Consider the following 14,251-nt stretch of genomic DNA (forward strand, 5'->3'; position numbering starts at 1 on the left):
TGCTGTTTGATGGTTTTCTGTTGTGAATTCAAAACATCTTATTTTGGAGTTACAGAGTTAAATATTGAGCCAGTCTTTAAATGAAACTGGATCTTCAAAACACAAAAGTACAAGAAGTACAGAAATTGAATCATACCAGCAGGTATCTTCCACATCTGTTCGTCACATTCTTGGCGAGTCCAGTCTTGCTAAAAACTAGTAAACCCTGTTGGCTATATTTAGATACAGTGGAGCAACACAAGGTCCAGGTAGAAAAAAGATTTAATTCAATAAAACAAAGTCTTTGCAGCTAGTGGTTAGAAATGAAATGGCTCATTTTCTGTTATTGTACATTCCCTGTGAAAATCATACCAATCTTTACAAGACATTTTCATCTATAACAGGATTTATGACAATTAGTTTGAAGCTAAAACACTTAAATGTGAAAATAAAAAGTAAAGCAGAAATTCAAGTGTCTCTTGTACAAAAAACTTAAAGAATCTTTTGGTGTGTCTCTCGCAACAAAGTTCAACCACAGGATGGTTCATATTCCCATAAATTTCAGATTTCAACTCTAGTAGTTCTGCCCCGAAACAAACAGTTTGGCGCATTCCCGTTTAGTTCTCAAACTTAACTTAACTTATCCTGGACGGGAATCTGGATACAGTAACGGGTTTGTCAATGTCAAATTTCTGACTCGTCATCAATAAACTGCAGAGATGGAAGACTAACTTTCGGGCCGTCCTCTTCCGCGGCTGCACTGAAAGCCGCCTCCCCTCCAGTGTGGTTGTTATTACTGCCGTTGTTTGTTCCCGACACCAGGGGCTTGACCTCCGCCTGTGCAGGCCCGGCAGTCGGTCCCCCCTGCTCAGGGGTCTCTGGGGATTGCTCTCCATTCTTCTTCCCGCACTTCCAGGGCAGCGGCAAGTGGCCTTTGTAAAAGTTCCAAGCCAAAAGGGCAACAAGACCGACTAAAAGGAGCCCGACTATGGCGTGCAGTCCAGCCCCAGAGGAGCCAGCCGTCCGAGCCTCGGGAACAATCACATTCCCACCACGTCCTGTGGCCATGCTCACCTGGTACTCCGCCACAGTGGATGTGTACTCGACACCTTTGGAGGACTCCACAGACTGGCAGCGGTACAGACCAGCGTCGGAGTCTGTGGTGTTGAGGATATTCAGTTTGTCTCGTACAAGCTGAAGGCGAGCCGAAGGGGTCAGAGGTCGGCCATTCCATTCCCAACTGGTTTGTGCCAGATTGGAGGGTGGAGGGCAGGGGAGATACAGGCTTCCCCCAGGCCAGATGGTCCGATTCATCGGCTTCACAGGATCTGAAACAAATAAAATAAACAGAGGTCCTTCACATAACAAGCAATTTATTTTAATAACCCACAACTAACCTCAAATAAGGTACAGAAAATGGTGCAAACCCCTGCTAGGTTCAAAATATAATTAGGAATACATGAATAACTGCTTCAATTCTTTATGGGATAGAGTGCACTGACTCACCAGCATCAGGGCAGAGGGAGGCGTCTCCGTCTTTCACACTTTGGATCAGCTTCCTAAAACAGGAGATGCAATTATTTTAGTTTGTTTAGAACCAATATAAACAGTGCTTTCTCTGCATGTTGGCTCAGCTGCCTACCTTTGTGAATCAGAAAGGAAAACACATTTCTTAGCAACTTCGTCCCAGCCGCAGTACGGGTCTCTGGACAGGACACAGTCCATACAGGACAAGGACCTCTCGCAGGTGGCCAGTGGGATCTGTGCTGCTCCGGAGTCTGAGCCTGCATACAGCTGACCCTGTACACAACAGATCCATCACACACACACACAGAGCAATGACACTAATGTAGTAGATGCTTTACTGTAATACACTATGAACATGATTTCAAAGTAATAAGCCGCTAGTTAGGTGGCGACAGAGTTTGAAATTACCGTGACATTAGAGAATTTCATAATCTTGATTGGCTCTGGCGTCTGGAAGAGTTTTACTTCCTCTATGATGAACATCTCTCCGTTGTAGTTCATTGCCTTCACCATGGTGCCATCCTCTTTGAATATAAAAACATGGAAACATGCTATATTTACATGCTGACACATATGAGCTGGGCCCTGTTTCTGAGAGCAGGGAACAGAGCAGCTGAGATGGGAAACTCTTCAAGTTTTTCAGTTCCACAACAGCTGATCAGAGATTATTTAATCAAGTCTGAGTATGTTCACCCAGAGTTGAGCTTGTGCTTGGTTGATAAAATAAATCATCATCAGTGGGGCTCTGATACTAAGTTCACCATAGCAACAGGTTAATAAAAGGCGGAGCCTCCATTTTAATCTAGTGGGCATAAAGATATTAATACATGTACGTACAGACAGTTCACAAGAGCCTGAGTTAGAGTGGGCAGAAGTGTCAGTAAGTCAACACAATAAAGTTTTATTCCGTGTTGTCCATTAACCCTATGGGCCCCAACGACGCAAAGTACGTCCAAATTCACACCTGTTCCTCTCTATGGATTCTTCTATGGACATTCAGGGTCATGCTTGTGTTTGGTCATGGCGTTGAGCGTTTGCTGGCTCTGTCACGTAGCTGTCGGTTAGTCACTCACTCTACAGTGGAAAACGGCACTTCAGGATGAAAGTTCTGTGCTGGAAATGTATTGTACTTAAAAATAAAGTAAAATAAAGTGTGTTTTCTTTACCAACATGACACGTTTGCAAGTCGCTTAAAGTGTGTGTCCATTCAAAATGGGCCAGCAACCCACTTTAGGTCATAGCCTACATTACATTTTAAATATATCTATTCATCTTAAATCTGATAGTGACAAAACAAGGGCCAGCCATCGAAGATAAAAAACAAAAAACATATAGATCAAAGACATAGAGACTGTAAGCTCACAGTGTGATCCAGTAATAATACGGTTGGTGATTTGCACATGAAGTGTCGAGGTTAGAATACAGTCGATTTTAAATGACATCTATTTGGATCTTTTGCTCAGCAGCATTTAATGGCGTTATCTAGACTAATTCAACACATGTAAATTTAAAGATTGTCACTGAAATGCTAATAAAACATGTTCAGACTATGCAGCCTGCTCAAAAAAACTCACTTTCAAATTTTCAACAGCTGCACCACGATCCTGCTCACTCAGAAATATTGACATATATAATCTCTGATATTACAGGGATTATGTTCTATTAGTGCGAACAATCATCGTGAGTGATAGAGATAATTCATTGATCCTGCATAAAAAAAAGCTTCATGCTGATTTTTACAATTGGTTACACATTATGTGCAATAAACACTTCAGCGGAACTGCTCTGACACACCGACTCAGTGCTATATAAAAAATAAATAAGAAGAAGGAGATGCAGAGCTTTCATTTTGAGCTGAGGGTGACTTGATACTGCGTAATAATCTAATGTGAAGGCAAAACAGCTGTTCAAAGAAATGACTGACAGCGTGTACAGCGGGAACTTTAGAGTGACTAACTCATGTCCAACCTGGATTCTGAGAAATGTTTTATTTCCTCAGAGAGGAAATGAAACAGCATGTCTGGCTCTGTAAGAGAGGAGATAGAGAGAAACTCAGGGTTTGTTGAGGAAAACCTACCAGTAAGCAGGTTAGGATCACAAAGTTTATCTTATCTCTGTCTGGAACAGATAACCCAAAGTTTCCCTCATCTCAGAGTTAACTATCTAAAGAGTTTTTACTACCAGTTTCCTGAAACACAGGGCCCTGACCACTGACTATACACTGATGTTGTAAAGTTTTCAAAAGAAGCAAAGTGAAATATACACAGGAAGTGTTGGTGCGTTGCGTTGATAAACACCTGTGCCTATGAACATCACGTGGTAGTTCTCTCCATCTGCTGCCTCCACTTGGTCGACTATGATGCGAGTGAATGTAGCTCCCCTTCGCACCAGTAGAGGCTTCTCTCCTATTGGCTGGATAACTTGGTCCATGAGGGGCCTATCTTTGATAAATTGAAGGGTCCGGTCTGGGAGGTCCAGAGTCTGATGTATGCCCGCTTTACGAGCGGCATTGTCTATACACTGGCGAGGGAAGAGGGGAAGGAAAGAGAGAGGAGAGAACAACGGAGTCAGAGTACAAAAGGAATCAGTTTCCTGCTGGGACACTTGTAAAAAAAAAAGAGTTGCCTTTTGAGGTTTGGCCTTTGTTTCTAACACACGCTGAATAGTGGGCAGACTCACAGCTCCGGGCCGAGGGACGGGGACATCTCCGCTATACATCACCCACTTAACAAAAGAGGTTTCTACGGGGACTGGGGTCTTGTACTTCCCCTCTGCAAACACTCTGCTGATGCTGGACACGCGGTACGCACACACTGCAGACAGGTCTGATGTGTCCCTGGAACACACACACACACAGAAAATGTGAGCCAAGTGGTGTGCCAAAGACCATTAAACAGAAAGAGACCCAAACACACAAACACGTTTGTTCATTCAAACGTACGACTGTGGTGTGAAGATGGCGTAGAACAAACAATCCTTCCAGTGCCTCTCAGGGTCACACCAGCGGTAAGTGTCCTGGATAATGAACGGCAGCTGAGACTCCAGCACTGGACAGTCCATTCTGGCCTTCAGGAAGGATGTCCATTTCTTCTGCAAGGTCCTTTCACCTCCAAGATCCCCCTGAGAGCACAGAAATACCCCATAATGCCACACTGGCAAGTGGAAAAACATGAAGACAAACGGGATGCACAATCAAGCAGCGGAAAGGGCGGAATGAGTGCAACTGAGGAAGTGCTGTTTATACGTTATTGTCATTTTGGGAAATGGAGCTGCTACAAATAAGCACATGCACGGTAAACTCTTTTTCACCTTGCAGACGCGAGCCACACGGGAGACCACCAGTTTGTTGTAGCAGTCGCACTCCACAGCCGTCTCACTGAAGAACAGGTAGACCTTGTCATCGTCTCCCATATTACTCAAATCACTCTCTGGCATCTGAGCCATGGAAACAAAGGTAGGCTCTGACAGAGAAAGAAGAGAAAAAAAACATCAAGGTGAAACAGAAGCCCTAGCACGAATGTAGCATCTTGCAAAAACCCATTACATCCTATGACAGCTCACCATTAAGCCAGGAGCTCTTGAACTCAGTGCGTATGGACACAGGAGAGCTGCGCATCAGGATGGGTTCGGAGCCCAGGAAGTTCATTGAAGTGGCTGAATATAGGTTGTTATCTGGCAAGGTGCAACAACAGAACAGATGCAAATTTTTTTTTTAAAAAAGTGTCTGACAAAACATACTTCCTCTTGGCAGTAGGTGGCGCAATCACCATGACATCTAATGTGTGTGTAGTTGGCTTGGGGCACAGAACCTTATATAACAAGTGAAGACTGGGGCAGATTGGACCATGTATGCTGGAGTTACAAACCGCTTCTTGTTTCATGGTGGAACACTTATGTTTGAAACCTCGTCACGGTCACACGGATTGACGAAAAACCTAGCCTGTAATAACTTTTAATCATTAAGGTCTTTCAATGGGACACACCAATTTTGAAGTCGATTGGATGAAAACTCTGGGAGAAGTTTGTAAATGAACGCCCCGCAGTAATGGCCAAAATTGCACAAAAGTGTCACATTAAATTCAAAATGGCTGACTTCCTGTTGGGTTTACAGCATGGTTCCAAGATGCTTTTTGTACGTCTTGGAGTATTAGACATGCCTACCAAGTTTTATACTTACAGGTCAAACGTACTGCGGGGGCTGCTCCATCAAAATTTGCTAGGGAGCGCTAAGGAGCCAAGTTGGCACATCAAAGCAAAAAAAAATCATACCAGACAACACAAGACTTCAAACGTGTGTGCCAAGTTTCGTGAGTTTTAAAGCATCCCTTGCCCCTTAAAAACAACATCCTGTTTTATGGCGAATAAGGCGTCGCCATGGTGACAACGTTTGATGAAAACTCAATAGCTTCATTTCTGAGTATCATCAAGGTCATAGGACTTTTTAATCAGCAAATTTGAAGAGGGTCTGATTAACCTGCTAGAAGAGGGACATCAAAGAATGAAAATGTTTGCTATATTAGCCACTCTTCTTTAAAGTCCTCCTCCAGACATGTTTCAAATTAACATTTATAATTTGCTGAAAATGGTTTTCCCACAAAATGGTAAAAAAAAATCTGAAAGGGGGCTAGAAGCAGATCTGCTCTTTCTCCTTGTGGATGTATGAAGAGAAATGCGTACAGCGTTAAACACGGGGCCCTGTTCCTATTAAAGTTGCTCGGTGGTGCATGAAGTCAAAAAAGTTCGACCTTGGAGGTATAAAGTTACACAGATCTTTCATATTGTTGGGCCCATAGAGCAGGCGCGCTAGGGACTTCCGCAAGCCAAGCGGATAACTTCCAGTTTAGCACCCTGCTAACTTCCACTAACAGCGGCTCTTCTAGACTTTAGAAATGTTGCACTGAATGGATCAAATCTCAATAGTTAAACGAGTCATTCCGCGGGGGCTGTGACAGGCAAAAAATGTATCTGATTTACAGATGTCTCTTTCACAATGTAAGTCTATGGGAAAAAGGTCTTTTTGGGCCCAGCGGCACCACATGACGGACCTGGAGGATGTAATTCCACTGTTTGGCCACTATAAAAATTGGCTTCAGAGCCAGGCGCACGTCCTGGGGGCTTGTTTTTCTGGATTTGGCCTCCGCCGTAACCACTTGCTGCTTGACCGGTGGAAAAGCAGCACGCATCAGGGTGGCTTGCGTTGCGATAGAGGAAACATTGGAAAGATTCAGGCACACATTTGTGAGCCTCAGTCAAACTCAAATGAGGAGTCTACACACCAAAATCTGCAACTGGAAGACGTATCAGAATGCTAAGCGTATTTAGCATCTTTTACCTGTTTATATTGTGTGTTAGCATTTTAGCTTGTAGGCTAACTAGCAGCAGCGTGTTACATCCAAAAACGGCGCACTCTACCATGTTTGCTGCCAAAACTTTCACCAAGCTAATGCTAGACCTCTCTAGCGCCAAATTTGCACAGATACAATCCAGTATAATCGAGGTTAGACATTTTAGGGGACATAAACATAAGAAGAACACATTTTTGAGTGGAGGGCGACTTTAATTACATATTTATTATATAACTGTGACTCACCGTCCATGATGGAGGCATATCTCTGGAAAGGATCAAATGGACACTTCCCTTTGCCATCCTCGGCTTTCTTCTCAAGAGTCAGCTTTCCGTTTGCGTAGGACTGCACAGACAAACACAAAGGCACTACAGCTCACGACGTTTCAAACTCAATTTTTGAAGTACGGAATATGAATTGGGATAAGCGAGGACTGAAGCTCTGAATTTGCCTCACCATGAAATCACACTCAGGATCAAAAGCATTGGTTCCACAGACATATATCCTGTTATCCTCCAACTGATGCAGGATCCTGATGTAGTTCTTGCAATCAGCCTGAAAATGCATTTTACAAAAGCAATGATGACATCTGCTCAATATGCATTACATTTTGAATAGCCAAAGCCAAAGGAGACTCACCTCAGGATCTTTTCCTTTGTTTTTACAGCTATTTTCTTGCTTTTGCGTCACTTCCCATTTAACCTAAAATAGTGAAATAACAAATGTAATTTTTTTAATGTTTCTGCTGTCAAGGTTAAAGCCACAGTAAGTTACTTTTGTCATATTTGCTTGGTTTATGCAATCTACTTCTTGCTCTCCATCATTGGTCTTCTGTTTACTTGTCTTTGCCATGTACGCTGTTGTTAGTAGTCATCTCCATTAATTCCTGAATTGATTTCATTTCAATTTACAGGGTCCCGATTTGATTCGATTTCCAATTTGATTCAAAATCAATTCGATTAGGGATATACCAATTTTTGCTAGTATGTGAAAGAGATACACAGAGAACTAATACTAAACATTTTACAAGGAATTGTTTTAAAAAAAGAATAAATTCAGAACAGGAATAAAACTGAATATCTTATAACTAAATGTTGTTTCTAGAGCAGCGACAGTAAAACAGCACAGTCACAATATAAGCTCAGTTTCTCACTGGAAACAAATCCAAAAAGTCAATTATATAAATCATATTCCTGACATCACAATACTGAGTGAACTTTAGAAAGAATAAAGAACACAGACATCAGTCAGTATTAGTCCTCCTGTCCTCTCTGCTCCTCCCTCTGACATAAACAGTTGTTGTTTCAGCTTGTTCGTAACAATTGCTAACAATCAGGTCATTCAAATGCAGATCGATTTGAATCAGATGAATCAATTATTTTAACCCAGCCCTACTTCATAGAGTAAACACAGCAGTTGTTATGAAGAGAGACGTGACTAAATTCCCTACAAAATGTAACTGAAGGGGAAGTGTAACAGCTGAAATCAGCAGATAACTCCCAATAAAGCTGGTTGGTTTTAGTGTGCATTAAGTGTATCGCTCCGTTCAGGGCAGAGATTCTGGCACGATACACCAGTTTACTCTTGAAGATTTCTTAGCCCTGGGCCAAGAAAGCTTTGATAAGACATTTATGACTAATGCTGACAGGATTGGCCTTAACAGCATTGTGTTCTTACTGAAGCAAGTTTCTTGGAGATGTCTTTGAGGTCAAGAGCGTACACTGCCTCCTTGGCACCCAGAAACAGCAGGTTCAGATCTTCTCTTAACAGCATGGTGGAGTAGTTGAACACTCCCTCCTCATGAAACAGACGAGCGTTGTCCCCTAGGGAGAGAACATGACTGATTAACTCATCAAACACCAGAGATTAAAATCTGTTTCCCAATAAGTCGCCCTTACTCAGACCACATGAGCCAACATGAGTTGGCACACTGTGAGCCAAGGTTACACAAGACAGACAGCAACACTTACTATGGTAGGGCACAGATCTACGGGGCGAGCCTTCTTCCAGTGTCAAGGCCAGGGGCAGCAGCCAAAAGACACAGAGGGGCAGCAGCGGATGCATGGCTCTTTTGTTCAAACTAACAGGAATTTAAGCTTTATTGTTTCCTTAACAGTCAATCATAGAGCGGCGAAGACAGCCGGTGGCATCTATGACGTGAAAAGGTCTGTGCTGACTGAAGGGCACCGGCCCCTTTACTGGCCCCGCTCAGCAGGCTGTCCATGATGAGATGGATGGCACAGACCAAAGACACAAAGCCGAGGAGGGCTGAAAGAGACAAGGTTGTATGGATATCACAATCAATTCACGGGACGTGAGACCTGAGAGAAAATACGCTTAAAACACATACAGCAAAGCACATTACAAAAAAAACCCCAACTCCTCAAAAATGACATTTGAAGAGAAACATCTAAGAAGTGTTAAAAACAAAAGTGAGAGAAACAAAGCAAAAGAGTGGAGGAATACCCAGAAAGGGCAGAGTGAGCTAAAGTCAGCGCGGCAGTAATTCTGTCAGTGCCATAGTGATGTTAATGCAGGGCCGTGAAAGGCATTCAGCAGGGTGCAGGGATGTCAACTTCAGCTCTCCTGCAGCACCAAACACAAGCACACAATGAGAGATTCACAGAGAGAGCTGAAGGCTGGTGCAGATAAGAGACGAGCTCTTGCACCAAATTTGTTGCAAAAGCTGTTGCACACAAACCAACAGGAAACATGTTGGTTTGTCTTGTTCAGTGTTTAGATACTCTAGCTCTAGATAGGGCAATCTGCATTTTCACATTTCCAATTCAGCCACTGTAGTAAAATGCTCCACTGAGACAAGAGCGTCGGAAAAAACGTATATTCATTTAACCTGAAACTTCTTTATTCAGTGTTTTACTGGTTTAAATCGCCAGGTCCCTTTGTTTTCGAGAGGAAGAGACCTATGCGGATAATTCTGCTCCAGGTAATAGCCTCCTGAGCGTCTTGATTTTAAGTTGTCAGAGAAAAAAGGTGAGCACACATTAGCAGGTGCTAGGATAGCGGTCCGTCTCCGACATACCAAACAGCATCTGAGAAACACCGATTTCTAACAAGAAACTGTTTTGTTGAGCATTTTTACTGGTTTTAATCACCAGATCCATTTGTTTTAGGGAGGAGGAGACCTCTGCAGATAATTCGGCTTCTAGTAAAACTCTCCTAAGCATCAGGATCACAACGTAGGTGAGCACGCATTAGCAGGTGTACGCCTTTCTAACTGTGTGGCTACATATTTTGCCAAATAAACACCTGTCTCAATTAGAGGCCTGGTCTAGTTGCCAAGCAATTAATTTTTTTAATAGAAGTTCTTCAGATTTATAAAACCGTGTTGATGGCTACCTCAAATTATGTGTCCACTCCTCCATTACCCTGTATATTATTCATATTCCTTTAGTCCGTGAGGGTCCTCAGATCAAAAGAATCAAAAGGGTTTTTCATTAAAATTAGGGATGCACCGAATATTCGGTAACTGAATATATTCGGCCGAATATTGCAAAAAAACCACACATTCGGTATTCGGTGGAATAAGTTAAAAGCAAGGCCGAATAATAGAGGCGTGTTTTGATAACGCGGGCGGAGTAAAATGTCGGCAGTGTGGCGATCCGTCCGTCACCGCACTTGCATTTGCGACTAAAAATAGTTTTGAGTGAGCAAAATAGGCTTAAATCATTCAGCATGCTGTGCGAGCAGCTTACAGATTTCAACCAGCAGCAGAAACGAAAGGCGAATCCCACCGGTTGTGGGTTGAACGGGGGTCACAGACACAGAAAGTAACGTTAATGTATTCCTGTCAAATACGGCGGCCATCGGCTTACCGGCGACGGAGAAGTCGGCTCCAATAATATCCTCTTCTTGGCGTCATGACTGCCCAGAAGTACCTGAACAGCCGAGCCAGCCGAACACAGGTATGTGACGTGTCAGAGGAGAAACGAGCCGTTCACGGCCCACAAACCTCACCGCACTTTAGGGACTGTTCTTTACTTATGAAGGGACTGTTCTTTACTTGTCAGGGGAGGAGGGTGGCTGGTTGATTTTTATTTTATTTATTTATTTTATTTTGATCCCCCCTATGTTAATCACTTATTGATGCTGTTTTTGAAGTATGAATAAGTCAATAAGTAATTTATTCCATTGAAATATCATTGATGTATTATAGAAAAGTGATTTATCTTTTTATAAATGACAAAAGGCACATCTGCCTCATTTTCGCTGTGGTATCGTGATACTACTCAGAACCATGATATTTTCATTGGTATCGTACCGTGGGTCCCAATTTTGGTACCGTGACAACACTAATCTGGAGGGGGTTCATCTGCAAAAACTAATGAAAAACTAAACGATATTCGGTATCCGGTATTCGGCCAAGCGCTTAATATTATTCGGCTTCGGCCACAAATTTTCATTTCGGTGCATCCCTAATTAAAATCAAAGTTGTTTTAATAGGATTAAGTGTTGTTGTGTCGATATGCTGGGTGCCATAATCCTCTTGCTGATGCTCTGTCTGATGGAGCTAAGATCAATTTAACGATTCATATTTGATATTATTATCTGAAGCCCAATTTTTAAACAAGTAATATTCATACTGGTTTTGAAAAAAAAACACTATTACTACTCTTTGAGGTTCTGTGGTAGGCATATTTCTGCCTTTGTGCGTTCACACAGTTTTAGTCTTGAATCTATGTAACCTGTGGACTCTTGTAATATCTGGGTCGTGTTGATATTAAGAGGCTCAGACCGTGGATATCTTCGGAGGCGACCTCCATTTATTCCTGATGGCAAGGGGCAAAACAAAATCGGCCGTCGAACACAACTACACAAACTCCCACCCCTCACAACAGCAAAAGGGCGGCCATGTTACATTCAATTAAGCAAACTCAAACTCGACACACAAATTAAGCGACACAAGATTATGTTAGAACAAAATGAATTTAGCGTAACAGCACTAAAACACGGAAATTATCACAAGAGCAGAGGACCCCTGGTCCATTGATTTTAGAAAGAAGGAAACCTCTGCAGATAATTCAGCTCCAGGTAAAAACCTCCTGAACAATGAAGGAAATCCAAACCGGGAGAAGTCTCACCTGGTTGCAATCTGCAATCCTCACCACTAGATGCCACTAAATCCCCCTAACCCTTACACACTGGACCTTTAAGCCTACCAACAGAGGTAACAATTAGTCTGAGCTTGCCTGTTGTTTAATCACAGCGAACAGCTGTTGTTTTCTGTGATTAATACAATCTTCACAGGTGTGTAATTCAGGTGAGTGTTTCCCAACAGAGGTGCAGGTTTTGACTGATGAGCTGCGGCATGTCAGAGAATGCAGCTCTGAGAAGATGTTTCACATAGTTTGCCCTGGGGCCAAAGACAGCTTCACTCAACGCCCATCTGCACACACACACACACACACACACACACACACACACACACACACACACACACAGCACTTCGGCGTTCACATATGCGCCAAATGTCCCCTAACAAGAACAGGCCCGTCGGCAAGTGTGTAAAAGTTCGGCTTGAAGCGTTAAACTTACTTTTAATTGTTAGCGCATTTAAAGTTACCTTGTGCGTTGTTTTAGTTTACTTGTAACATAATTTGTTACTTAAAGTTATTTTAAACAGCATTTAAAACAGATTTAAGCTTAAATTTCTGCGTTAAAGTCAACACAAACTTAACGGCAAAGTGCACGAGCTCCAGCAGTTAACCGTCAACACTCCTATCAAAGTTAATCACTTACCTGCGCAGTGACACGCCCAAGACTGCCGAGGCTCCCATTAGGAAAAAATAGTCCCAGCACCTGTTTACACGTAATTTCTAAACCATTACCTCCTCATTAACTAACAGTGTGGTAGTTAAACTAACTCATAGTGTGTGTAAACGGCTGGTAAGTGTCCCACACACGCGCTGCAGCTGCCCAACGTACGCTGAGTGAGACACTTTCTAGCACTAGCTTGTAACTTCCTTTAAGACTGGAGAGGCAGCAGGTTCACTTCTCTAAAGTTCACACCGCAGAAAAAGCTCCTGTCTCACGGCCCAGCAGCCGGTCTGTCTCTGTCGGGTCCTCTCAAAGTCACAGCGGTCATCCGTTATTGTGGAGAGGCTCTGAGCAGCGCTCACATCCCGCGGTGAGGAGGGTCTGAATGGCTCCTGGCTGCTGCTGCTGCTGCTGCTGCTCCGGTTGGCTCCGTTCAAACTGAGGCGGCGGAAGGCGCTGATCTCAGGTCTGATTAAGGCTTCATTGTTCCCGTATGTTTTCACCCGTCAGTGGAGGGAACAGCTGACTCAAGATGGGCGAGGGTGGAGATACAAACAGATGCAGAGAGTTTCAGCACGTTGTTTTTTTTTTGTTTTTTTTTAACTTGGGCAACATGTCCCAATTTTTTTTTGTTTTTTTTTAACTTGGGCAACATGTCCCAACAGGAGTGATGGAGTAACGATACCTAGTGGTGTGTAGTGGGAGGTGTCTGAATGAATGAACAGAATGAACTGTTCTCATGTTGTCATTATATCTGTTATAATAATGTTGCACAATGCACAATACTACTTTCTGAAATTTATAATAGAGTCATGACCTAAGAGATATTCCAAAGTAAAATCTTAAAAATCTGAAACCCATGTCATTTAAGGAAAAATAAATAACTGAAATGTGTAAAAGATATATAAACTTTGATGCAGTAAAGATGCTTGATTTTCAGGATGGGTGTGTGTGAATTTTCCTGAACTCAAATATTTAAATATTTTTTCTATATGTATGATATATTTTTTATTATATATCTTTTAATTATGTATTTATTTTATATATTATTAGGGTCTACTAGGTATTCTTCTTCTTCTTTCTTCTTTCTTCTTCCGAGGAAATCATATTTCCCATGGGTGAAAACTCACCAAACTTTGCACAAAGGTCCAGTCTCATATCCTCAGACTCAAGACAATAGTCCTGATGGTGGCGCTACAGCAAGCATCTAAAGTTCAAACTTTGAAAATTCACAACAAATCAACCATACGTGCTACAACTTCACAACTTTCATCAAACTGTAGCCCCAATACTGAAGAAACTTTTGTTTAAACCTATTAAAAATTATGAAGTTCATCACTCTGTTTTTTTCAAAATCTGTAAAACTTCTTAAACCGATCTCCTCCCACAATTTTTGCTCAGTTGACACCAAACTTGCTACAGAGCATCTTCAGACTGTCCTACAAAAACTACATTTCTCAGATTTTTGATTTATCAAAAATTGTGCCTACAGTGCATCAAAATGTTTGACTGTAAACGATACTGTAAACATATACTTGCAAATTCTTGCTAAATAAATCTTCAATGTTCATGAAAAAAATGACAAAATTCTAGAGTCATGGTAGATGATGTGTGGCAAATTTCAG

General features: G+C 42.3%; 1 protein-coding gene across 1 annotated transcript; it reads right to left on the reverse strand.

Moving 5' to 3' along the window:
• Positions 1–243: 243 nt before the first annotated feature.
• On the reverse strand, positions 244–13,180 carry sema4e (semaphorin 4e). Its single transcript, XM_050033608.1, has 15 exons — positions 12,609–13,180; positions 8,822–9,119; positions 8,529–8,674; positions 7,491–7,553; positions 7,308–7,406; positions 7,097–7,196; positions 5,068–5,178; positions 4,816–4,967; positions 4,448–4,626; positions 4,186–4,342; positions 3,804–4,026; positions 1,915–2,030; positions 1,622–1,779; positions 1,486–1,538; positions 244–1,307 (listed from the first exon to the last, which is right to left on the reverse strand). Exons 2-15 carry the CDS (start codon positions 8,913–8,915, stop codon positions 664–666), a joined length of 2,295 nt encoding a protein of 764 aa, XP_049889565.1. The 5' UTR covers positions 8,916–9,119; positions 12,609–13,180; the 3' UTR covers positions 244–663.
• Positions 13,181–14,251: the final 1,071 nt, after the last annotated feature.

This window comes from Epinephelus moara, chromosome 21 (genome assembly GCF_006386435.1).
Source record: "Epinephelus moara isolate mb chromosome 21, YSFRI_EMoa_1.0, whole genome shotgun sequence".
Lineage (NCBI taxonomy): Eukaryota > Metazoa > Chordata > Actinopteri > Perciformes > Serranidae > Epinephelus > Epinephelus moara.